The sequence below is a fragment of the Neocloeon triangulifer genome, unplaced genomic scaffold, assembly GCF_031216515.1.
Source record: "Neocloeon triangulifer isolate White Clay Creek 2 clone unplaced genomic scaffold, ASM3121651v1 ptg000017l, whole genome shotgun sequence".
NCBI lineage: Eukaryota > Metazoa > Arthropoda > Insecta > Ephemeroptera > Baetidae > Neocloeon > Neocloeon triangulifer.
The window spans coordinates 5,232,932-5,258,529 of record NW_026775559.1 but is presented as its reverse complement, the minus strand read 5'-3'; the positions used below and the strand labels follow the sequence as shown (position 1 = coordinate 5,258,529).

General features: G+C 37.9%; 6 protein-coding genes across 11 annotated transcripts; 3 read left to right on the top strand and 3 right to left on the bottom strand.

Moving 5' to 3' along the window:
- Positions 1-1,625, top strand: LOC132202941 (DNA-directed RNA polymerase II subunit RPB9-like). Its single transcript, XM_059630290.1, has 6 exons — positions 1-137; positions 369-469; positions 537-591; positions 725-798; positions 850-976; positions 1,028-1,625. The coding sequence occupies exons 2-6, from the start codon at positions 393-395 to the stop codon at positions 1,088-1,090; spliced, it is 396 nt and encodes a 131-aa protein (XP_059486273.1). The 5' UTR covers positions 1-137; positions 369-392; the 3' UTR covers positions 1,091-1,625.
- LOC132202934 (lactosylceramide 4-alpha-galactosyltransferase-like) lies at positions 1,450-19,317 on the bottom strand. 3 transcript variants are annotated; one of them, XM_059630279.1, is made up of 5 exons: positions 9,838-9,997; positions 8,449-8,536; positions 5,659-6,314; positions 3,128-3,496; positions 1,450-2,744 (listed from the first exon to the last, which is right to left on the bottom strand). In XM_059630279.1, the coding sequence occupies exons 3-5, from the start codon at positions 5,874-5,876 to the stop codon at positions 2,210-2,212; spliced, it is 1,122 nt and encodes a 373-aa protein (XP_059486262.1). In that variant the 5' UTR covers positions 5,877-6,314; positions 8,449-8,536; positions 9,838-9,997; the 3' UTR covers positions 1,450-2,209. The 3 variants fall into 3 exon arrangements, with proteins under 3 accessions (XP_059486262.1, XP_059486264.1, XP_059486261.1); XM_059630281.1 differs by lacking the exons at positions 8,449-8,536; positions 9,838-9,997 and adding an exon at positions 19,162-19,317; XM_059630278.1 differs by lacking the exon at positions 8,449-8,536 and having other exon boundaries at positions 9,838-9,996.
- LOC132202931 (uncharacterized) lies at positions 9,225-16,504 on the top strand. Of its 3 annotated transcripts, XM_059630274.1 has the most exons (12): positions 9,296-9,383; positions 10,336-10,438; positions 10,502-10,618; positions 11,144-11,319; positions 11,378-11,559; positions 11,969-12,154; positions 12,587-12,865; positions 13,269-13,485; positions 13,824-14,128; positions 14,480-14,776; positions 14,838-14,985; positions 15,997-16,503. In XM_059630274.1, exons 4-12 carry the CDS (start codon positions 11,190-11,192, stop codon positions 16,224-16,226), a joined length of 1,974 nt encoding a protein of 657 aa, XP_059486257.1. In that variant the 5' UTR covers positions 9,296-9,383; positions 10,336-10,438; positions 10,502-10,618; positions 11,144-11,189; the 3' UTR covers positions 16,227-16,503. The 3 variants fall into 3 exon arrangements, with proteins under 3 accessions (XP_059486256.1, XP_059486257.1, XP_059486258.1); XM_059630275.1 differs by lacking the exon at positions 10,502-10,618 and having other exon boundaries at positions 9,368-9,383; positions 15,997-16,504; XM_059630273.1 differs by lacking the exons at positions 10,336-10,438; positions 10,502-10,618 and having other exon boundaries at positions 9,225-9,383; positions 15,997-16,504.
- LOC132202933 (monocarboxylate transporter 14-like) lies at positions 16,742-22,253 on the top strand. 2 transcript variants are annotated; one of them, XM_059630277.1, is made up of 7 exons: positions 16,742-16,938; positions 19,175-19,336; positions 19,754-20,091; positions 20,148-20,375; positions 20,432-20,609; positions 20,760-21,397; positions 21,613-22,252. In XM_059630277.1, exons 2-7 carry the CDS (start codon positions 19,188-19,190, stop codon positions 21,756-21,758), a joined length of 1,677 nt encoding a protein of 558 aa, XP_059486260.1. In that variant the 5' UTR covers positions 16,742-16,938; positions 19,175-19,187; the 3' UTR covers positions 21,759-22,252. The 2 variants fall into 2 exon arrangements, with proteins under 2 accessions (XP_059486260.1, XP_059486259.1); XM_059630276.1 differs by lacking the exon at positions 16,742-16,938 and adding an exon at positions 17,869-19,111 and having other exon boundaries at positions 21,613-22,253.
- LOC132202935 (protein Star-like) lies at positions 21,699-23,451 on the bottom strand. The gene is made up of 7 exons (XM_059630282.1): positions 23,381-23,451; positions 23,141-23,310; positions 23,056-23,091; positions 22,836-23,008; positions 22,594-22,788; positions 22,312-22,518; positions 21,699-22,263 (listed from the first exon to the last, which is right to left on the bottom strand). Exons 1-7 carry the CDS (start codon positions 23,410-23,412, stop codon positions 22,120-22,122), a joined length of 957 nt encoding a protein of 318 aa, XP_059486265.1. The 5' UTR covers positions 23,413-23,451; the 3' UTR covers positions 21,699-22,119.
- A 93-nt stretch (positions 23,452-23,544) lies between these two features.
- LOC132202936 (uncharacterized) lies at positions 23,545-25,592 on the bottom strand. Its single transcript, XM_059630283.1, has 7 exons — positions 25,274-25,592; positions 24,865-25,028; positions 24,762-24,797; positions 24,533-24,702; positions 24,284-24,478; positions 24,053-24,232; positions 23,545-23,791 (listed from the first exon to the last, which is right to left on the bottom strand). Exons 1-7 carry the CDS (start codon positions 25,309-25,311, stop codon positions 23,627-23,629), a joined length of 948 nt encoding a protein of 315 aa, XP_059486266.1. The 5' UTR covers positions 25,312-25,592; the 3' UTR covers positions 23,545-23,626.
- Positions 25,593-25,598: the final 6 nt, after the last annotated feature.

Sequence of the window (25,598 nt, the reverse complement as noted above, 5' to 3'; positions counted from 1 at the left end):
ATCATCAAAAAATATTTGTAAAGCGTCGGGCACGCCCCTCTGTTTTGTTTTGTAGTTTTGTGCCGCAAATTAACGATACATTTAACAATTCAGGCTCGTTTTACAAAATTTACGCCAAGAAAACCTATATCAACTCGGTAAATTAATATTGTCATTTAAATTTATGTTAGTTTGTAAACTAATTCACCTTAGAAAAATTAGTTTTGTGCTTATTTTGTACATCAGAAAAGATGTTGTTACTAAATATGTAATGCATACATATAATTATCAATTGCTTTTTTACACTTTTTATGTTTTTATTATTTACATAGCTTTTTGTCATCAAATTTCATCTAAACTCAAGGTTCTGTATATAATTCTTTTTTCAGACCTTAAACTTCACTTTTTGGAAGATGTCAAAGAAGTCAAACGCGTATGAAGTCAAGGACGACGGCCCTGGATACGTCGGCATCATCTTTTGTCCAGAATGGTTCGTTATCGTTTTTATTTTTATTTTTTGAAAGTCTGAATAACTTTTAATTAATTCAAACTTTCAGCAACAACATGTTGTACCCGAGAGAAGACAAAGAGAACAAAATCTTACTCTATGCGGTAATTATTCATATGTATAATATTAGAGTAGTTGTTAGTTGTTTAACTTTTTAAATTTTGCCACAATATAGTAAATATTCTTTAAGTTGCAAAGTGTCTTTATTGATTTATTATTCTTTTATTTTAAATTTAGTGTCGAAACTGTGACTACAAACAAATTGCGTCCAGAAGTTGCATTTACGTCAACAAGCTGACACACGACGTTGAGTGAGTACCAATTTTTACTTCGACAAACTGATTTTAATAAAAACTTTACAGTGAAATCAAGCTGATCAACTCAGACGTCCTTTCGGACCCAACCCTGCCGCAAACCGAGGAGCACCCATGCCCGAAATGCTCTCAGGCGGAGGCTGTTTTCTTCCAGTCTCAATCCAGGAGGGCTGAGGTAAATTAAAAAAATTATTTCGTTAGGAAAATTCAAAATTCATTTTTTTAGGACGAAATGAGACTTTACTACGTCTGCAAGAACAGAAAGTGTCTCAATCGATGGACTGAATGAGCAACTCAATTTTTCCAACTCAACATGCATTTATCTTCAAGTACACTGAAATACACTATACATAATTTATAGGATTATTCATGATTAATAAGACAACATGTAATTGATCTTAAAGTTCTCTTTAATATCTTGACAATTTCAAAGCTCACACATTAAAAGGTTGATTGATTGTTAATGAACATTTTTTTATCTATAATAATTAAATTTGCTTCAACTAGAAAATGAACACTTTTTTTAGTATAAAATCTACTCTGGAATGCATAAAAAGTAGACACAAAAGCATGTGCGTAGGTTGTTCTCCATTCTTTCAAAACTGCTCTGAACACTGGCAGTAATAATCATGGTGGTAACATGTGTGCCATGATACGGACTTTTGTACTAATAACTTATTGCCCACGTATTTTTTACTGAAAAACTTTAAAAAGTTTGAACTACTGCATAAAAAGGATGTGAATTCTTTAAAATTATATAATTATTATTGAGCCATGAATGGACTTTACGTGACTGTATTAAAAAATGGCACCAGCGACTCACTTTCTTTCTATTGTTTAAATCATTATGGTCTACATTAATTATCATGTTTAGCATATCACAAAGCATAAAATTCCAGATTCCTTATCATGTAATTTGAGTTGAAGTTAAAAGTAATGAATTTAAAAAAAAAAAAAATTAAAACAAACAAATAGTTCCGGGGATGCACCACTCAGGATTCCATATCATAGATTATCACAAAAATTAATGTTGTCAGTCAACACTGTCACTATTTGGATTGACGCCGAATTAAATTATACGGGAGAGGTTATTATACAGATTCTCAAACGCTCCACGTCCAACATTTTAAGGGCTCTATGGAAATATTTTGCTATCTAAAACCAATTGAAATCTTGATCAAATCTTTGCACCTCTTTAAAGCAGAAGTCGGTTGAAGGTTTGCCTGCTTTGCCCATCAATTAATTAATATTGAGGCAAGTTGGTCTGGTTTAGCAGAATTTGGTTGAAAAAAGCAGAAAAAAAATATTCCCTCCTAACCTTAATTTCTCAGGAAAAACTCAAGCACTGCGTATCTCGAAGGTTCCATGCACTATTGATAAAAAAAAACCCTTTTCCACATAATCAGGATTAAAAAGTGGCGCCGCAACTGCCGTAGACCTTGGGACAAAACTTTTGAGCCAAGAGGCCGTAGGGCTGTTGTGAGCCGACCTGGACGGGGGTGTGGGCACTGAACTTGTTCCACACGTGGATGGCCCTGCTGCTGCTCAGGCGCTGCATAGTCTGCTTGCTGTGAAACGTGTTAAAGTAGAGACGCCACTGTCGCCACGGAATAGGGTAAAAGTCGCTGGGTGGCAAAACTTGGAATTGTCCTTTGCACGCGTCCAGTGTCATGCCCTCTGTCCGGTTGGTGCGGCACAGGCGCTGGGCCACCCTGGTGATGACGCCGGGGCCATTGGCGCCCCAGTCATCCACTTGGAAGTGGTCCCTGATCTCGTTGACACACTCAGTAGCCAGAGCGGAACCACGCTCCAGGTTCAGAACGCCGGCCGCAATGTCCTCACCCGACTCGGCGCCTGCAAAATTCTGCAGACCAGTCAGCGGTCGCAGCAGGATGATGTCCAGGTCCATGTACGTTCCGCCATACTTCCACAGGGTGAAGTACCTGGATTGAAAAAGCGAATTTTATCAAAAATTGGTCAGAGTTCGCAATAATATAAATGAAGAGTTATGAAACGCGGAATTACTTTCTAGAAAAACCACTAACATTAAATAAGGCCAAAATTGTTAAGTCAAAGTTCATAAATTCCGTGAAAGATTCGTGCATCGCAACAATTTTAGAGCAAATTTGGATTGTTGCAAAGCGTTCTGATTGGGTTCTTTTTTACTTGTACCAGTTGTACCCAAATCAAAAAACTCAAACAACAATCAAATTATGATTCATATTGTTTGATGCGCGAACCTCGGTTCATTGAAGGGAAGAATTTTTTTTTAATTTAAAATTTGGTTAATTATTTTCGATAATTTTCAATTGAAATTCTTGCAAACCTGAAGGCGTCGCTGGTGTGCGACTGCTCAAAACTGCTGGCCCTGAGCATTCCTGAACGGTACCAGTGCTCGAGCGGTCCGTCGCTGAAGTATTCATCAAGGTGCAGATAAAGCAGGTGGACGTTGGGGTAGGCGGCTGCAAGGGCAGCGAGCCAAGGGTTGCGTCCCACGTCAAACTCGGCGGGCGGCGACAAGAGCAGCAGGTATACGTCTGCTTCAGGGTGCAGAAGGGCGGCCGACTCGACGGCGCACGCCTGACGCGCGTTCACTCGCCCTTCGCACGACGTCTCCACAAAGAAAAACGCCAAGCGCGAATTGTCGCGAATCTCCAACACCCGCGTCGCCTCTGACAAAGAGCTCTGCACTGACCTGAAGGGCAAATACGAATAATTGGTTAACTCCGATAAATAACAGCAAGCGATTTTAATATAAAAAATAATTTATTTCAGGTTAAAATATTTAATTGTTTTTGCTAATTTTTGTATTTTTATATATGATAGGCTAGGCATAACAATTTTCATTAAAAATCATTAAAAGCATTTAAAATTGATTTCAACGACGTCTTGAAAACATTTTTTTTTCTGCCCAAAGTGCCTAATTTAATTGCAAATGAAGTTTGAAATTTATGCACTTTAAAAATGTCGTCATCGGAAGCGGAATGATCATATATTTAAAAAAAAGTTGTTAGAGACATTTAAAATTTATTTATACTTATATTTTTCCCCCAAAGTGCCTAATTTTTGCACTTTAAAAATTGGCTTTTTTTAAAGTGATCATAATGTGTTGCATTTAATTAGAAACACCACCCTACATATCATTAGTCAACTCCCCCAACCTATGGAATGGAGAATAATTATGAGAGTTGAAAATTCAAATCTGAATTAGAAAGTTATTTCTGCTTTAAAGTTTCATGAAAATTGTTTCCATTCAAAATCAAAGGAGTCAAGCGAAAGCAATGCCAGTCTTTGTTTTCATTCTCTTTGTTGACAGTCTGGTGTATTTTTAGCCGCGCGGCTATAATAGTCACCCCTTTCTAACAAAAGAGAGTGATTGATATAGGGATAAAAAAGGAACCACTGCGGTCAAGCGTCGAAAGAAAATGAACTGTAATATTAAACTCTTTGCTAGACGAAGAAATGTTTGCATTGCTTGTACATAATTACGCTGAATAATATTTTATTTTTATGTAATTTCCGTTAAAGAAATATTTAATTTAATATTTGTAAAAAGAGGCGGATTATTATCATTTTTGACACACAAATAAAGAGAAAAATGTAAAAATTTATGTTTGAAATAATTAAAAAAAATTGAAAATTGTAGTAGTACAATCGAGGGTTGATTTATGGTGATTTTAATTTAAAATCGGCTTTTCCTCGATGGGTTTTGTGAGTTGTTTCATTTCAAAGTATACAAAGATCATACATTATCGCAGCAGCCGAAACATGTAGAGCAGGGTGTTGTTTTTCACAAAACCTATATCGAGGAAAATCCGACTTTCAATTCAAATCACCATGACAAAAAATTACATGTATATGACCAATGAAAATTGCACTAAACATCTTCAAGTTAATGTATTCAAAAATAAACTGAAATGTGCTGAAGTTAACATTAAGTTATCTTTAACTATAAGTCGATGTTAGGCAGATGTTAGGTAATAATACAACATAATTTAACTTATTACATATTAAAGAAATCATTCAAATTTGTTTGAAAAAAAAACTTTTTTTATAATATTTAAATCATTGTCACATACAGAGTGATACAGAGTACAAAAAATTCAAAATTCACATTGATTTATTTCATTATTGGAAAATTCAATTTTTTTTAAAGCCAATTCAATTAAATTGAACCAGTGGAGATGAATTTAATTCCGAAAAATTTACGGATGGGATAGTTATTTACATCTGTTAAAATACATTTTTTCTATTCTATTCAAATAAAATAAAGTTAAAAAAAATTGAAACTTGGCTAAAAAATAATGCTTTTGAAATCACGTCAAGTTAAGTAAAATTCAACTATTGTCAAAGGTTCTTTTTTACCATGCACATTGAATCCATGTATGGCAAATTAAGATTATGCCAGGGAAAATAAATGATGTTTGATTTAATAAAGACAAACCCAAAATAAAATAATAATAAAAAAAAAGACAAAATTGAGTGGCGCCTTCTGCGCCACTAAAAAGGGCACAGGCCGACAAGACTTTGTCTTGGCCTGACCCAAAGAAAAAAAAAAAAAGTCAGCCAACAATTATTTCGTAAGAAAAATGAAAAAAAAAATTATTATGCATATAAAGATTTTCTTGTGTATATATAGGAACAAAAAGAATTTATTTTGGAAAAAAGATAATATTTTGAAAAAAAAAAATAATATGTTTGTTTCTAATTTTGAGTAACAGAGAGTCGTTAGTTAAAAGTGAAAATTATGAGCGTCTCGTGTCTCACGACAATCGATTGTGTTTCTTTAGCACTCGAGTGTTAACAAAATTTCCAACCCTGGGCGTTAATTGTTTAAAAGAATAAAAAGTATAATACCCGTGTGCGGCGTGTTGGTCGCACTTTTGTCCGTAGCCGTCACCGAAGAGGCGCTTGAAGAAAATGCGGACGCCGAGGCCAAGGGGTTGTTTGGCCGGCGGCGGGGGTTGTTGAGGTCCAGGGTCGGTCTGCAGGTTGCTGGCCAGCAGCAGCAGCACACATACCCCCAGCAGCAGCAGGTACACGTGCCGACCCACCCAGCCCCTCTTGCCCTTCATCCCTTGACCCGCCGCATTGCACTGCGTTTAGCCTCGCCAGTCAGTCACCACTCTTGTTTTCGTTCCTCCCCCGAGAGACGCCGCTCCACAGGGGTTGGTCGGCACACCCCTTGACTGATTTCGGCGCCCCTTTTGAATTTTACAGAAAAAGGTACGTTCTAAAAAAACACACTCGTGCGGAAACTGATGTAATTCTAAATTCGGACGAGCAGTTCAACGTGCGTGCGCTCGGACGCAACCCCTTCGCTCGACTGAAGTCACTTTATTTTAGCATAGCCGATGACTGGTGTGGAATGGAATAGAGACGGTCACGGCAGTCGCGAGTGCAAAGCGAGAGGCGGCGGCGCAGACGCCTCGACTTCACATACACCATATAATAAGGTGTGCACGGCCAAAAGTCCGCAATCGTTTTCAAAACAATTTTTCTCGCAATCCTCCCTGCAAAATGATAAAAAAAATTATATTATATCATAGAAAAATGCACTAGTCAGCACTAGCAAGTTTTATAGAATAATAATTATTATTGGGGGATATTCACATGCTAAGTTAATTAAGACCATTAAATCCTATGTAAGCAAAAATTAGCATGTGAATATCCCCCATTATTTGTTGAATAATCAACATTCTTAATCTGCTGACTTTGTTCCTTGTTGGTTTTAAGAATTTAAACAACAATTCAAGTGGAGTGAAATAAGGAAATAAGGTGTTTGAATATTTCGCGACACATTGCAATAATATCATAATGAAAAATTACATAATATTTTTTTGTTGAAAATTTTGTTTCCCATAGCTAGTTTTCTATGCGGATATATTTTTTATTAAAAGATAATTAAAAAAATTGATGAATGAATGCAAATTAAGACACAGTTGTCCTCAACAAAATCACCATCACCATTTTTTTATTGTTGTAATATCAAATCAAAATGATAGAGCCGCTCGAGAAAGCCAGAATAGGCCCGAATTAGTGACTCATGTAAAATTTTAGTGTGATCCGTGTAATATTTTACCCCTTATACAATCTCTTGTACAAATATATTATTGGAAAGTGTAAAATTAATTTTCTTGTGAGATACTAAAAAAATAATTATCCATAATTTTTTTCTTATTCTTCACAAATTAAAGCATACATGAAATAAAGAAAAACCATTTAATTTTCATAATTTGACTGAAATTAGTTGCATCGTCTGACAAAGATTACAACCTGATTGCTTGACTCATGACGGGCTTATTAACTTTATAATTTTCTTTGAAACATAAAAAAAACATGCCAAGATCAGCCTTGGCGGCCGAGTCTCTTTAGATATCACAGCAAACATCTGCTATTATTTTGCCTATTATAAACCGTTTCTTCTCTTTTTCCAATTTTAAAATTTTGGTCTCGAACGAGAGGAATAAATAGTAAATAAGAGTATAAAAAGTATAAAATCACTAGCATAATTTAATTTAAAAAACTCATTCTTCAAGCTTCCTCAAACAATCAATTTATGTTCATTTTAACCTCTATGGATATAAAAAATGTAAAATATGTATTTCAAACACCAAATAAAAAATTGATGGAAAAATCGCTCTTTTTTGAAGTAGGTCAAAATTTAATAGAGTGTGGCTAATTCTAAGTAAGCTGTAAGATGATGAATGTAATTATAATGCGCATTATGCAAATGAATTTGTGCTCCACCTTATTATAGTGCGCAATTTACACAGGCCAAAAGTAAATATAGTGTGGGAGATTGCGATGACTCATCACGCCTTGACTTTATATTTTTATTTCCTCTCGCAGCCGCAGCAATATAATTTTTATCAAATCCGACATTACTTTCCTTTATCTGCGGATGTAAAAAAGTTTATCACTGGTCCTTTCAAATGTGTGGCTGGTCCACATGAGCAAAGAGAATAACAGCATAAAAATCTCAAATTGAGCAGGAAATTATAATACAATTTTGCTTTTAAAACTGTAGGGAATTAAACATAATGTTATATTTCTTCATTTTTCAACACTCCATACATATTAAAAAAATGTCTCATGTACATGCCCGATTGTTTGTTGTTGTTATTTTGCTAATTATAAGTTTGGTTTGCAACTATCTATAAATTGTCAAAAATAATAACGCGCAGAGAAAAAAATTGAAAATTGCTGTAGGGACAGATTTTGGATCGCATAAACAAATTATTATTTTTATATTGGATGAGCTGTTTTTAATTGCCCATTTTTTTTCAATAATTATCTCATCTTTTATTAGAGCTATAGACAAAATCTTAATTGATTCTGACAACTTACAAATAGTGGTTTTGTTATATTCACAAAAAGTGATAAAACAATGATTAATTTTTTACAAAGTTTTTGCTGCATGATTGAATGAAACTTCTGTATCTCACGTTCTTTCCTTGTGTTTAAATATAAGATTGCAAAGAAATTGGAGAAATCGTTTAGTGAAAATTGACATGTACGTTTGGCAGCGTACGTGTGCAGTAAAAAGCGAATATTAATAAATAATTATGGAAAAAATTGAGAGCTGTCGGCCGTCGCAGTCGGTTGATTTTTTATTCATCGCAGTTGTGCGGTTTCGCCCCTAACCATATGTTAGGGTGCGTTCACTTCTGGTGTCAAACACGATACAGGGGAGGTCGTTAGCGCTCTATTGATATCATGACCACTACAGCACCTGCCCAATAAAAAATAATTGGAATTAACATTTTTCATTAAAACAATTTTTCACTATTTCCCTCTTTTGATTGCTTTTGATAATCGGCTCAATTTTTTATAATCTATAGAGTCATAATATGTGACAAGTTATTTTTATCTTTTCGATCTTTAAAATTTAAATTTAAATTTCCCATGCATTTAATTTTAACTGCATTATGATTTCTTATACGCTAAGTTGGAAAAGTAGATTTTTTCTTTTTGGTTTCTGAAGTTTTGGTGGTGAGGGCTTTTTTATTCAACATTATTTAAATTTTTGTAACAATTTTAGCAAATAAAAAAAGGCAATAAAAGGAATCCTTGTCAACATAGTTAAATAAATCCTTTACACGACAATAATGATTAAAATTTCCTATTATTATCATTGACTTATGTACTTTTTACTTTTATGCCAATAAGAAGTTCGTTCCCTCCTCCCTAGCCACTTTTCATTAGAAACTGTATTTTTTATTCTTTATTTAAAAAAAAATTGTTATCAGTAAGGAAAAGTTTTATTTAACAATTTGAATTTCTGAGAAGCCATATAAAGTGAGCAAAACATCCGAGTTGAGGGGAGGCTTGCAGAAATTTGCTCTTGCAGCTCTTTTATTTTGTCGGTCTGCAGTGACTATAGCATGGTCGAGGCGAAAATATAAATGAGAATTGGATTTCGCTGAGTGTGAGTAAAGCGAGAGGCGTATATAATATTAGCTGTTTGTGAATTAGGATTCATCGTGCGCCGCTGTTATTCGTTTTATTTGCGATCAAACGCGGAGACAAGCGAGATCGGATGGACGCTCTGAAAAGTAGCCGCGGCTCATGGTGCTCATGTAAGAATTAATTTCAGCTGCACAAAATTCCATCGCGAGATCACTGGGTCGTGGCTTCAATTAATTTCGAGAATACATAGGGGGGGGGGGCTGCTTTCAAACTAGACAATAATAAGCTTCCTGCTTAAGTACAGTCCAATTGGACAAAAAAATTCTTAAACGCTGTAAACAAAAAAAAAAGTTTTTTTATTCTTAATTTGATGGCTTAAAGTAATCTGTTAAGTTTTATGTTATCTTTAATTGAAGGTTAAAATTGCGTTACATTATCATAATTTTACTAACAATTTTTTTTACTAAAATAAATTAATCAAAATTTGGAAGTTATTAGTTTAATATTATCTTGATACCTTTTTTTTTTACAAAAAAAAACCTAAAATTATAAACTCTTTATTTTTCTATTTTAAAATTAATCTAGCTGTCTTCAAGCAAGAATTTTATTGTAATAGAAATTTACCTTCAAAATTTTTAATAAATTTTAGACTCCAGCAACTGCGCGTCTGTGTAATTTATCTTGTTGGCCATTGTTGGCGACGGACTGGTAGCTGAATGGACCCATGTCCTCTTTATCGCCGCCGACCTTTGGCCCCTCGCGCTGTGCTCTTCCAATTTGATTTATTTCCAATTAACAATTTCCCCCGCTACAAATTTGCCCCTCGTAATAAACAATGCAAATTCAACCGGCGCAGCCAAACAAATTCCTAAAAAACACGCCCCTCGGTCTCTTTCGTCGCGAACATAAGCTTCGTCAGCCAAAATCACCTCTTCAATTTTTAAGTATTATGTATAAAACGTTGAGGAAACGCTGACGCTGCTTGTGCTCTGGAAAAAATAAATCTCGTTTGTTTCCTTTGCTTTAATCTGAGCTGCTCTTTGCTCTCCGCGCGCAACAGAAATATACATAATAAATATAATTCTGCTTTTCTCTTTTTGTGCGCGATACGCGGGCGGTCAGTCAACAGCAGACACAGATAAGCCGCGGCTCGTCGCTGCTGTCCTGCGACCCAAACAATTCTAGTTTGAACCATCGATTTTCCATTTGCATCCTGTACTGTCCTGTACGTACATTCTTTTTAACTTTTAACCGACACATGCGTCTAATTGCATTCTAATCACCAAAGTAATTAGCGCCAAAAAGGCTCAACGACTTTTCCTGGTTTAGCGCCTTATCTGATTTTGCTGATTAACTTTCAATTTCCACAAGCGGGACAATCCTCTATAAGTCATCTGCCATCAAGGTGAAATTTTTATCATCACATCAGTTTTTTAATGAATCATGTTTATACTTGTTTTGTTTGATCTACTGAAGTTTGCATTAATTTGAAATCATAAAATATTAATAGTTTCAAAAGTGCATTTTGATTGATTTTAACGTATTCAAATATTATTTACTTTTTGTGGAATATTATCTAGTTTTAAATTTTATACTTACTGATTTCAATGAGTGTTGGAAAATTTTAGGTTGTCTATCTCTGCAAGTTTTGTCATTTAAACTTGCTGGGTTATATTTATTATAACTTACAAAAATTACTTTTTTTTTAATTTTAAAATTTTTGAGCACCTGTAAAATAAGCAATTTGCCAAAACTCTTTGAAAACTTAGCTTACTTTTAGAGATATGAGAATAAATGAAAAGGTTAGTCAAATATATATTAAATTTAAAATAATTCTTTGTTATTTTGAAAAAGATTTTAATTAAAATTTGTTGATTGATTTATATTGGGCATTTTGTTTTTAAATTTCGTTGTTTTTCTCTTTTTGCAGGTTCAGGAGCGTTCGTCGATTGAGACGGAAGTCGACGCTACTGGAGATGGCGGCGCGTGGTGCGTGGGTTTTACGCAGCGTGGAGGAGAAAGCGTCGCTGGGCAGGCTGGCTAAGTCGACGCTCGCCCTGGCCGTCGCCTGCGCCCTTTCCCCCCTCCTCCTCCTCTCTTTTCTGGGTGCGCGAGCTTTTGCTTTTGTTTTTTCCTCCTCTAAATATTTTGGTTGATTTCAAAGGGGTATCGATATTTCGGCGGCTGTACTGCTGGGTGCTGGAGAAGAGGTTCCCGGGAGTTGAACCTGACTGTAGCCCTTCCGTCAGGGCGGCCACTGACACGCGCCGCAACCAGGCCATCGTCACCCTCCTCGCCCACTTCAAAGGCACCTGCGACCTCAATTTAGTCAGGAACAAAATCAAGGTACATAATACATTTCATACTTTCTTCAACGGAATTGAATTATTTGCTTATTTTCCTCCAATTGTTACTCGTAAGTGACATTTAAAATCATTGAATATAAAAAGAATAGAATGTGAAATTTTGAAAAGAAATGGCGAAAATTTTAATTTTCTGCGAAAAAAGTGCAGTATTGGTATGTATGTTATGCTTTAAAAATTAAATTTTTATTTTTATTAAATTCTCTAAAAAAAAAAATCACTTTTGTGTCCCTAGTTAAAATTTGATATTTTAAACTGATTTGTTAATTGTTCAATTGTAGAGAAAAACAAATAATTTTTGTTTAATAATGTTACAAATTAAATCTTGAACCAAAATAGACAGATTTGTTGAATTTTCATATTATAATGGATTAAAATTTTTATGTGAAAAGGAGGAAATTTTGGAGCAAAGAAACAGCGAGGGCGAGTTGGTATTTGCAAGACTCAGGGCGGTTCTAAGTTCTCGTTGGGGTCACTACGTGTGGATCCACAAACCCAACGAGTTCCAAATCGACAGCCACGTAGTGCTCGGAGGTCAACTCTTTCGCGGCAGGCCTCTCACCGATGGCAACATTCAGGTTTGAAATTATATATAATATGCTTGCACATTTTATGTATACTCAGGGAAAAACTCTTTTGAAGCAAATCATTTTAATTCACGATTATAATTGTATGTCGTATAAAATTCTAGAAGATTTTTTTAAAAAAAAGGCTCATTTTTTTTACAATACTTTATTTCACTCTTTATTATAAGATTTAGTAAATTAAAAAAAAATGAATTAGTCTATTTTGTTGGTTTTACTGCGAAAGTATAATTTATTAGCTTGATTTTCAAGTTTCCTTACGGAAAATCTCAAATTAAATCATTTTTAAAACACTGATTATTATAATTATTACATTTATATAATTTTTTATATTAATGTCATTGTGTCGTTTTTTCAGATTTACATGAAATAAAAATAAGATATATTTATAAATAATCATGCTCATTTTTTTTTTTAACGTTTCAGGACTACGTGAGCGACATTGTGTCCAAGTGCCTGCCGGTGAACCTGCCACCGTGGCAAGTGGTGCTGATCCCAGTAGCAGCGAGTGGTGGAGCTTCGACGGGCGACCAACAACACTTCTACGCGTTGCTGCGTTTGCACCACTTGTTGGTGGCCGAGTGCGGCGCCCTGCGCGACCTGCTGGCCGGTGACTGGGGCTGGGGTCAGCCCCTCGTCCCCCGTCCGCACGCCATCCCCACCCTTATCGACACCGCCACCACAGCTGCCTCAAACGCTTGGCACGTGAGTAGAGTAACCGCTAAATTTTTCATCAAGCCACGCTAATTATTTATTAGAGGCCAACAGAGACCAAATTGTTAATTTTTTATTCAGAAACACAGGTGTTCCAAATCCAGCAATATATATCATTTCAAAGTTCTCAGCCCTCTGCATGGGGTTGAAGGACAATTCGAATTGACACTAGTTTGAAAATAACTCTATAATTTATCTGCTGCGGACCTAAAATTGTAGCTCAAAGGTGACTTGAGTGAGCTTTAAAATTCATAATTTAAATGAAGAGTATACATAAACTTTTATTTTATTTTATTTTATTTTTATTTTAGGTAAAATTTTATGTGTGATTTTTTTCTGGGAAATAATTTTTCTGAAATGTTTAATATTTTTGCAACTTTTTTCATATTTTCAGAGTCTTCGGGAGGAAAAGGACCCAGCGGTGAAGAACAAGGCACTACACCGGCCGCTGCTAGACACGCTGGCCGCCGTGCTGGTGTTTGTGGCCGTGGACGCTTGCGACGTCGTTCTGAAAACTGAACCCTGGCACAAACTGCACCTGCCCAGTGTCTGGATCAACTCGCTCAGGGTCCAGGCGGACCGCAGGAAACTCACCCTACGCAGGTTCGCAGGTAAAGAAATCTAACCTATAATTATTTAAAACTTTTTAATTTAAAGATTAAATTGCAGATTTCATCAATAAACTTTGTCAAACTTGCGATTTGCTAAGATTTTGTCTTGTAATCATTATTGTTGTTTTATATTTGTCCTATTGTCAAAAAACATAATATTACATGTTATGTAATATCGGCACCATTTTTCATGTTTGCTTCTTAAAAAGTGAATTATAAAAACTTTTATATAATAAACACGATTTACACATTTTTATTAATATTTTTAAAATTCATTTGTATTCAAGCCGAGAATTGAAAATGAAATTGGTATTTTCCTAATGATTGTCTTAAAACAGGCCTGACTGCAAAAGCGTGCTATCCAGTGCCGTTGTTAGCGTTTGGCGTGCGCGCCCTTTCTCTCGGCATACACATGGCCCTGCAGACGCCCCTGTTTCTGCTGCGGACGGCCAGGGATGAAAAGACGAGGGCGCTGCTCCGCGACGCAGTCAACGAAGTCATCTTTTGGCTGCGAGTGTCCTTTGACGGACCCCGCATCGTCCTTGAAGAATTCTTCACCGGCACCCTGTCGCCGCCGCCCGTCCACCTTTCCCTATGTGGCCGACGCGTCGTTGCCTGGTCTGAACCTGTCTCTGTCAAGTTGGTCCGTATAACACTTCTAATATTTTTAATATAAATTCTCGCTGCAAAAAAAATCAACTTTTTGAAGAGCGCAAACATTCACTTTTCTAAAACTATTATAATATTTTTTCAATTAAGATACTGATTTTTAAACTTTTGTGAAAAGAGAACATAATAGAAAATTTTTATTAAATTATAATTATTATTTATTTATATTCTATATGCCGTGCATTAATTAATAATTTGATTTTTCAAAACTTAACCATACATTTACTTTAAAAAATTTTAGAAGGTAGAAAGATTTAAGAAGAAAAATGTAATAAAGTCAGGCTCTGTGTAAAAAGAATCGATGCAAAACGGAAACAATTTTCAGGTTGAGCGGATTGCAGAGGCGTCGGAGAGCACGCCCGCCGAGGTATTGTTGGCGGCGGCGTCAAGCGCCGTCCGCGAACACTACCGGAAGCAGGGGTGTGCGGCGCCGGCGGTGCCAGTGCAGCCGCTGGGCTCGTCTGGCGTTTTGCTGCTGCCCCCTCCCGCTGATGGCGAGGACTGCGTTGACTCGCTGTTCACCGTCAAGCAGCGCATCGCCGCCAACAGGCACCAACCCACCCTGCTGCTGGCCAGCGCCTGGCTCAGGAACAACCTAACCAGCATCCTCCCCTCACTCACTGTATGTTTAATTGTATTATATAAAATAATAATTTAATTATTATTTAAAAAAAAACTATCAGGTGCGACTGGTGCTGAACTGCGTGACGAGGAGGTATGCAACCATCGTAATGACATCGGCCCCTACCGTCCTGCGCTCAGGGCACGCCAACCTGTGGGGCTACACTGCTGACAGCGTCCTCCTCTGGAGACCCCCACAAGCAAATATCAGTGAGTGTTTTTCCTCATCAATTTCTTTTGTATAGTGAGAATGATATTTTTTTTAAACTTTTTCAAGAGTTCTCATCGATTTAATGTGAGGACAGTTGGGGAAAATCGCTGCTCCTAATTTTTATTTTTGTTGTACTACTGCTATAATTTTTTTTTTTTTTTTAGTGACCTTTGGCTTTTAACGTGGATTAATCTGTTCTTCTGATGATATGCGCTTATTATTTAAATCATTTATTTTAAATCACGTAAATCATTTAAGATTCTTTAGAAAAGGTAGAAATTTTAATATTAATTTAAAAAGAATTGAACAGAAAATATATTTTATTATGAAGTGAAGTGTATTTCAGATTTAAAAAAAATATAATTGAAATTATCTTTAGCGTGTAATTTAAAAAATCTAAATTCAGCTAAAAGCTATTTTTATTGACTTTAGTGAATCTCTAGTGAATCTTATAAAGGAATTCTTTCAAAGATCATTTAAAAAGCAAAAATATCAGAACAAAATGTCTCTGAAAAAAAAAGATGAAAAATACCTAGTTCCCTTTCTATATTCTGAATGATCAAAAGTAATAATAATTCAAAAGTAAACAATAATTATTTGAGTTAAGTTGGTGATTAACGTTCAAAAACCATGCCCTCCAAAACAATTCTGCAAAATATATTAGAGAAATCAGAATAAACTTTTATCAGAAACGGACAACAACAAAATTATTCAGTAACCTTCCAAAAGATCATTATTTAACTTTCAAATTTGTAATTACTTTTTGGAGTTTCAAAGAGGGATGAAAACCACAAAAAAAAGAAACTTCTGTTCCTTTTTGCTTTTGAACCAAAAAAATCTTGCTATAAATAATGTCAATTAAGAGCAGATTTCAAGATAATAAATCCAAGTTTTGAGCGGAGATTCTTTAATTAGAAGTGACGATTTGATCTGGGTGTGCGTGCGGGAGTCTGATATAAATGTGTGTGGGTGTATTAATAAATGAGTAAAATGAGAAATTTGGCGGACAGGTGTGTCGCTGTCGGTGGTGCGTCTGGGCGAGAGCGTGCGTCTGGCTGTGATGGCTGACCAGCAACTGTGGCCGCACCACGCCGCCCTACCGGCCGCCTTCCTCGCGCAACTCAAAGAAATGGCCTCCAGTCTGCAGGTGCGAAACCCTGCGCCCCGCAACTCGCCGCCCCCAGGACCCTCCACCATCCCCGCCCTTCTCAGACTCGAGGAGGAAACTCTCGTCGACTGAAAACCTGCAATTCATACAAAAACGAAACTTTCAAAGTGATATATTTTTACTTTCGTGTGCGGTTTTTGTACATAAAAAACATTAAGCCTCGGCGTGAAGGCTCAATTTGTTAATGATTATTATAATTTCATATTATTTTTTGAACTTTAAATGGGGAAGATGTTAAAACATAAAGGACTAAAAAAGAGCTGACTATAGAAGTTCCTATTTTATATTGTGTTTTGTACACCTAGTTTTTAATAAAACCACAAGCTATACATTTCATAAATATGATAATTTGATTGGACCTTCCTCGGCGAATCGTTTTAAAATTTAAATTATTGTCGGTTTCGGAGACAATTGAAATAATTAATTTTATTCTTACTTAGGAAGTTATGATCGGATTATTTAAAATTTAATTGTTTTTTTTTCTGTAAGGTGTAACAATGGTAAGCTACTGAGAAAAATTTTGCTTCCAAAAGAAAACGTAACATTCAAAAATTCAAAAAATAAAAAACCTTTGCTGAGAAGTATTAAAATTGATTTTGCAGTTGAGGTGCTGGCGAGAGTGAATTTCCTAACCTACCTCACGTGCTGCCGAAACCGTGATTCAGGGGGCGCATGCGTGACCCGCTTGAGGGGCTGCGGGGGGCGCAAGGGGCGAATGTGCCGCAGTCTGGCCGAGCAGTGAATCGGCGCCATCCGTCACCGCCGCGACCGCCAGCAGCAGTCCGTGAGTAAAAATAGCCGGCCTTGTCCTTGCCCTGTCACTCCAATTTTATTTTCCCTCCCGGGGGCGCCGCCAAAATTTCATAAATCCAAAATCGTTCCCGCATCCCAAAAACCCGAACTTTACTGTAGCTTGCGAATATGTTAATATTTTAGTGTATATTTATACTCTGAGTAGTGTCTCAAATTTTGAAACTGGGTCTCGGCTATTCATTTTTTTTCGTGCACTTGTGAATAGCGTACTTGTGTTTCCATTTTTATTTTGATATTGGCGCGCGCGCGTGCTGCCAACAGGGGCCATTTGGAGCGCGGCGGCGTTGACGTTTCTGCAAATTGGGCCAAGTATTATTTTGAACCCAACGTATGTACAGTGCATATACCGACGCAATCTCGCTCCATCTATACAAAGATGCAAATTCCTAGTGCAACTCTTTGTCAATTGCACACTTTTCCAAGGGTGCATGCAAAACTAATTGCTTGTACGCTAATTAGGACGAGTGCGTTAATTAACTGCATAGGTTGTGTTGTTTTCGCATCAACTACAAAAGCTCTCAACGCTACATTCCTAGGCTGAGCTCAATTATATCGGCTGTTTTTTCCTTCAGAAAATCATTTTTTGCGCTATAATGTCAATCACTTTTAACTTGTAACCACTCAAGAACCAAAGAAAAGACAATTTTAATTCTATACTCATGCACGGGAAGGGAAGAGTTCTTATGATAAAACACGAAAAAAAAATTTGAGATGCGCCTTAAATTATACAAAAATGAATAAATAATAAATAAACTAAAAAAAAAAAAAAAAATTAAAATGTTGAAAATATTAAAATAATATTACTTAATGTTATATCATAATAATACTATGATTATCATTGTTCATGAGCTTTTTTTGATTATCTGTCCACATTGTTAAAATTTCATTGTTTATTATTGAAGTAAAATATGTGTTTGAAGAAAATTGAATTGTTGGACAAAACAATTAACACTTTGCATTACATCATGAGAGTGTTAAAAGTGAGACGTTTTGAATTTGAGCCAAATTTAAAGATTAGATTAGAGGAATCTACCAAATTTTAACTTTTCTTATCTCTGATTAGAAGCTTGGTTTTGATTTTTGATCTTTATGTTGATTTGCATACTGCGGTTCTCATTATCGTATTTTGCAACCGTGTTTTTTCTTCTATTCACTCTTCACCTTGGCGGTACGTGTGCCAGTCAGAGTGTCCGCCCGTCCGTCAAACACGCGGAGATAAAAACTTGGCGAATCAATAATTGCAAGTGAGTGCGCGAGAAGTCAATAACTCTCTTCTCTTGCTTGGACTCGCGGCCGCACGTGTTCTTGCACACATGACACACTTTTTGTTGTGCTCTCTCACAACACACCATTGCATTCTTATGCAAGCGGCGCGAATCATACAAGTTGAGAGCAAAAGTGCCGCCGGCTCACAAAATAATGACAAGACTCTTCCGAGTGCCACCGAGACCATAACAGTATGTCTCTTTTTACGAACATGGGTTCAAAAATTAAGAAGTTGGTTGGAACAAAAAAATATCCTTATCAATTATTCCTACCACTTATGTCTTCAGCACACCCTTTCCTGATTTTTCTAACGATATTTACAATTATTACCCATAGTTAAGATAAAACTAATTGCTGCAGAGGAAATATAGCCTTATTCACTCTTTATCTGTTTTGCGAAATACAGGGTAATCCATGCTTATTCATATAAATGTAAAGTTAAAGAGTGTTAAAAAAACCGCCAAAGCTTTTTTACATAATGAGAGATAATGTAACAAATTTTGAGATCTCATCTTCCCTTTCTCTCTTGGCGCATAATTCAATGGATATACAATATTACTTTAATTTGCTTTAATTATTAGAACAAATGAATTGCTTGTAGTTGATTTGCAAATCATCACTTGGAACGCTCTGTATTGCAAATTTTATTGACTCCGTTTGAGCTTGAATAGACGAGAAGGTCTATGGGCCGTGGGGGCGCACGCATGCGAATATCTCGAGCAAACAAATTGCATCTCGCGCGAGGCGATGAGTGTATGCGCGACGATCGAATGCATTATTTTTTCTGTTTGCGCTCTCGTTGCAGCACAAATCGCACTCGCCACTCTGCACTGGACCGCGACGGTGCTCCTAACGTTTTTCAAAATGCGCCGCTCCAAGTATTCAAAGAATCAATTTTTAATTTTTTGTTAATATTGTTCGGACTCACTTGTTGATTGCAGGCACTGTGCTTACATGTACAGTTCGACGCCTGCCATTGTGGTCACCCCAAGCTGCAATGCCCCCCTGGTCGGCTGGAGCGCCCAGGACGCGGAGGGCGTGCTGGACCAACACACGCCAAACGACGACGACCAACACGCGGCCGCCGCCAAACACCTCCAAAGGTACACTAGCTATTCTAAAACCGATTTCTCTGCGTCGCTCCTGGTGAAAGTTTTAACTCGCGGGAGCAGTGGTCACTCACGCGCGCTGTTAAATAACACACGCACGCCTATGCGGCCACGTTTCTTATTGTGTACAAGCGTGAAAAAAATTCAACGTTAATTACGTTTTTACTCCAAAAACTTCAATGACTTTTGTTATCCGCTTTCCATTATTAGCCCTTCCATATCTCGGAACGCATACCTTTAATATTTTTCCATAAAAATATATTTCAATTTTTTTTTTTAATTGTGAGGCGCTTAAATTTCTGATTTATCAAACTCTATGATTTCATGAATTTGATCCAAATTTTCTCAACTTTAGAATTGAAAAAATTTTGATGTTCATTAATTAATATCAAGTATAATTTGTCTTCCTAGCAATGACCTTCACTTGACCGTGGAGTCAAGAAGAACGGTGAACGAAAGGGACGGACCCCCGGACGGTGGATGGGGGTGGGTGGTGGTGGGGTGTTCGTTGATGATCTCGCTGATCCAGGACGGAGTCAGCTACAGCTTCGGTCTCATTTACGTCGAGTTGCTCAATGAGTTCCACGCGAGCAAGAGCAAAACGTCGTGGGTCAACTCGCTCTTCCTGGCAGTGCCTCTGCTCGCGGGGCCCCTTGCTAGTCTCATGGTCGAGCGTTACGGCTGTCGCGCCATGACGATGCTCGGAGGCCTCCTCGGCGCCACTGGATTCGTCCTGAGCGCCCTCGTAGGTCTGCAGAAAAAATAAAACATTAAGTTGAGAAGATCTAATAAGTGTTTTTTCTAGGCTACTCAATAGAAATTCTGCTCCTAACTTTTGGCGTCATCACTGGACTGGGTCTGGCCCTTGGCTACGTGACGGCGGTGGTGGGAATCGCGTATTGGTTTGACAAAAGGTTGTCCCTGGCAAACGGACTGGGCGTGTGCGGCACTGGAATCGGCACCTTCCTCATGGCTCCCTTGACGCAGCTTCTCATCGAGCACTACGCCTGGAGAGGCACCACACTACTCCTAGGTTTCCAATTAGACCATGCTTTCTAATAAACACAGAATAACATGTCACCATTGCAGGTGGAGTCTTCCTGCAGATGTGCATTTGCGGAGCTCTGATGCGCGAGCCCGCCTATCTGATTTTGCAGAAGAGAAACAAGAGCCCGAAGAGCACTACTGTGGTACTAGAGACTGCCAAAGAACCTTGCAGGCGCAGTTTGTCACCTGCACCTCTACAGAAGCAGCTTCTGCAGCACAGGTATTGCCATTATATATCATTGACTTGCGATTTTACCAGAAATTTCAAAACAAATTCTGAAATAATAGTAAATTCACAGGCAAAATTAAGCCACTCAGAATTCCTATTTCATTTTTCCTTACATTAAAAAAAGAAATATTTCAATTTCAGACACTCTCTGACGTACCGAGGGGCTATGGTTTGCCTGCAACCGTGGACAGAGGAAGGTGTAGATGCAGACCGAGCGGCCTCGTGTCCTGACCTTCTTCTGCAGGTGCGAGGGTCCTCCCTGTCAGCAGGATGTGCAAAGAGGGCTGCCCCTAAGCGGCCTCACTACTGGCTGGACGCAGGTCTGTTCTTGGAGCCAGCCTTCCTCCTGCTCTCGGCGAGCACCCTGCTGCTGTTCATGTGCTTCATCGTGCCCTACCTGTTCCTGGCCGAGCACATGCTCAAGCACGGCTACACGCAGGCCCAGGCGGCCGCCCTTATCTCTGTCATCGGCGTGCCCAACACGCTGGCCATGGTGGTGCTCGGCTGGGCCGGCGACAAGCCTTGGCTCCCCGTCAGCCAAACCTACTCAGCCTGTCTCCTTGTGTGCGGCGTCTCGATTTTTGTCATGCCCCTGGTGGTGCACACATACGCAGGCCTGTTGACTGCTGTCATCTTCTTTGGCCTCTCATTTGCTGCCAACTACTCCTTCACGCCCGTCCTCCTCGTCCAGCTTGTCGAGATGGACCGCTTTTCCGCCGCCTACGGACTTATGCTGCTCGTTCAGGGTGCTGGAAACCTCCTCGGACCACCAATCGCAGGTCAGATGTTGATATGTATTTATTTGTAAATTGCTATATTTTTCTCACACATAGTAAAATTATCATCGATTTTGGCAAAATTCTTGTCACACATATGCTAAGCACAAAGCTTATTATCTAACCAGTTTTAATAGCAATTTAAGTAAAAATTTTACGAAAAAAAAAATTAAATTTATTAAATTTCCTTTAAAAAAATTCTACATATTTGATTACAGGGTGGATTTCGGACGTTACAGGCAGCTGGGACCTGGCCTTCTTCGCGGCGGGCGTTTTGACTGTGATATCGGGCGGCCTCACCTTTCTCATCCCCATGTACAAAAAACCACTGCCCGGCAGAGACACGCCGTTGCCTGAAGTGTGAAACGATTCAACAACTTATATGATTATATAAAACGCTCGCGCGCGCGAGAGAAATTGTTCTCTCAGAAAATTTATATACACCTGAAAAGACTGAGCTGTGATCGACTGCAGTGATACTAGAACTTACAAACCCATAGAAGTAGAAACCGAAAAAAAAACTCAGTATTTTTGCGCTCCTCTACACTTTTGTGTTGTTTTAACTCAATGTACGCAGCAAAATCGAAAGTGCAATTACTATTGTATTGTATATAGGTTTTGCTTTCATTATGTTTCTCTTCCTAATCGAAGCTTTAAATATATAACAATATAAAACTCGTTTTAGCAATTAAAAATAAAGAGAGATGCGAAGGTAATGTAAAAATCTATTTTTCTCTGACAAACACAAAATTGTCTTTGCCCCAGGCTGTGTTTTCAGATCCGTCCAGGGTCCTGTAGCCTTTGGACTTCATGAAGTCCTTCAGCACCTGCTTTCCTTCCAGAACTTTTGTAAACTCCACCGAGATAACCTTAATTTTTTCTTGTATTTGAAAACGTCATTTGCTTAATAATATTACTGTAATATCAAAGTATCCAAAGGGGATGGTCCTCAGGACGTCGAGTTCACTGCCCTCGAGATCGAGACTCAGGTAGTCAATTGTGGTTTTGTTGAGGGCCTTCAACAGGGTGAAAAAGGGCACGCACTGCACGTCGACGAGGCCCGGCCTGTGGGCGCCAGGTGCACCCTGAATGCGCCCCAAACTTAGTTTTTGCTCAAAAGAAACCTTAAAAAAAGTTGAAAAAATAAAAAAAAAAATATTAATAATAGTAATAAATAAATAAAAATGTAAATATTTCACCATGATGGGCTTTTGGAGAAAGCTGAGGCAGACGGGGGCGAGCCAGGCCTTTCTGTTCCTCGTGAGCAGATCGCGGAAGTTTAGAGGATCGGGCTCGACTAGAAGGCCGCTCCAGCCGTGAAATCTTTCCATCATCAGGGTGCTCGACATCACTTCGCCATCCAGCGCGCCCGCCTCCACAAAAAATCCTTTTGTCTGTTCTTTTCTGTTAGTTTGAATTAATTTAAATTTTAAAACAAAACCATATTTCCGAGGAGGCCGACAACGGTCAGGGCAAGACCTTTGGAAGGGTCGGTCACATTGGGCCGGTCCAGTGAGAGATCTAATTGCAAGTCAGTTGGAGGAACCAAAATTCGTTTTCTGGCATGGTCTATCAATTCTTCATCGTCTTCGTCCAGTTCACTCAAATACGCAGCTAGTTTTTAATTAAAAAAAATTGACGAAATAAAACCAGAAACTCACTCTCCTTGGGGAAATATGTATACCATTTGGCCACCTCTAGGGATTAAAATTGAACAGTTTGAACTTGGTAAAATTTGGAGCCAACCTGGGGGCACGTTAGCCGCAATGTAGGCCATAGCCTGCTGGAAAACCAAGTTTCTGGCGTCACTCTCTAAACTGGCTATTGAATTCCGCAGGTGCAACGCGTGCCATACGCAAAAGAGACCAAACGCCACGCTGCTGAAAATAATTTTCCGCGACGATGACCCCGGCGGTCTTTTGAAAAAAAAATATTTTAAGTGTCTATAAAATTGGGACCAAAAATAATTCGGAGTAATATAAATACCCGCACTCGTCAGCCAAGTTGTTCATGATCATTTTGATTCGTGATTAAAAATGGCCCGTTGTTCTACATCGGAATGAAACAGGAAATAGCGAAAGTGGGGCACCGCCGATCCTTTTCCCCCAGATAATTTTTCAGTAAAATTTTCAAATTTCCGTACAGTAAACTTGAATATTTATTAAATTGATTGTATTTTTACACAAAAAGAAAAAGAGTATTTTTGTTGCAAATATAATTTGGCAGCGGTTTTCACAATCTAGGCAAGCCACTCTCCTCCTTGACAAATAGGTAGTCCTCTGCCGCCCAAAGGTCGACGGTGGAGTTGGTCTTGAAAAGGACGTAGCCCTGCTTCTCTACAAACTCGCGCAGCGTCTCTTTCCTTGTACGGCTGTGTGCAAATTTCACAGAAATCGCCTAAGAAAAATTTCATAATTAAAGAAGGATTTGCAACTTTTAGAATATTAAATTTCCTGATTTGGTCTTTGCAAAACTTTTGATACATCAGAACTAGCTAAAAAAATTATTTCTGGAAAGAAATGATGGATTTATAGAATTGAAAATGTTAAAAAGCTACAGTTAATTGTTTTGATTTCTTTCCCATAAAACTTTAATGAGTAACGAAAAGATAAAGATCAACCAGGATTTCCAATTTTTAATGTATTATTATTTTATTACAGCAATGAAGGTGGAGTCAAAGGTGATGGACTGGAGGACGCCGAGTTCGTCGCCGTTGAGATCGAGGCGCAGCAGGTCAATGACCGTCCTATTTGCGGCACTCAGTAAGGCCATCAAGGGTAAGCAGTGTACGTCAACGCTGGCTTGCCCCCTTTTCACGCCGCTCACCGCAATCTTCGTCTTTGATTTTAAAATAAATTATTTATAATGAAAATAAAATTTATTATGTACTAATAGAGGTTGGGAGTTTTGGCTGAGGCAGGTGGGCGCGAGCCAACTCTTGCGGTTGGTGGCCAGCAGCTTCTGGAAGTTTGAGGGGTCAGGCTCGATCAGCAGCCCTTCCCACCTTTTCTCTTTTTCCAACTCCAGGGTTACAGACGCGTCCTCGCCGTCCAAAGCCCTGCTTTCCACAAAATACCCGCGACTCTTTTTTTTTCAAGATCAATTTATTTTTATATTAAAAAAATACAAATTTTGTACCTTGTTTTGAAAAACCTTCAACAGGGTTTTGACCAGGGTCGAGTTGGAAGGTTTGCCCTGGCGATGAAGGGTGTAGGGCACGTTTGGCTCAGGAGGCGCCACCAACACCCTTTTCCGTATGTGCGCAATCAAACTATCGTCATTTTGCTCCAAATCGTTCAAAATTTCCACTGCAATACATTATTACAGTCAAAATTCATCTTTAATATCAGCTAAAAAAAAAAACAACCTTCCTCAGGTAAATAGGAATACCACTGCCTGACCTCTGAGATGAAAATTTTATTGTTATAAATTATAAAAAAAATATATATATATATATTTTAGTAAATTACGCTGCGGGAGATTTGATGTGAGATATGTCATCACCTGAAACTGGGCAGCCTTTAGGACGCGGTCCTTGGCGTCGCTCAGGTCGTTTTCGAGCACCGTCAGTTGGTAGACGGAGAAACCGGCCAGGGCGCAGCAACTCGCCAGCAGCCACTTGTCACATCGCACTCTTTGCGAATTAAATTAATTGAGGAAAAGAAGTGGAAAATAAATGTAGGCAAATAGAAACTAATTTTGCGTGATTTATTTTTTATCTAAATTTTTTACTTTTGAATTACAGAAAACGCTATAAAAAGTGAAAATTGGCAAAATATGTAATTTAAATTGGGGTAAAACGCTCTTTGTGATGTTAAGGAACCATCCTCGATAAATTTGTGAATTAATTCACAAAAATAAAAAAGATCAGAGAAATACCTGGGTTTATTCATCCTGTGCAGTCGGCACAGCAGCATTGCGGCCTAGAATTTTTAATACACGCCTGACTGGGGGACTGTTTGAGAGCAGAGCTGGTTGAAGCTTCCGGTGCGTGCATCAACGTCACAAATTTGGCAAATGAAAAAAGTCATATTGAGGAAGATACCATTTCAATTTCAAATTATGTTCAACTGTGTCAGAAAATAATTTGTTGTATTGAGATTATTGCATGCAAAAAATGCGGTTCAGCAATTTTAGGGAAATATACAAAACATTAACTATTATAAATCACGAGACTCATGTTCATATAAATAAAATAACAAGG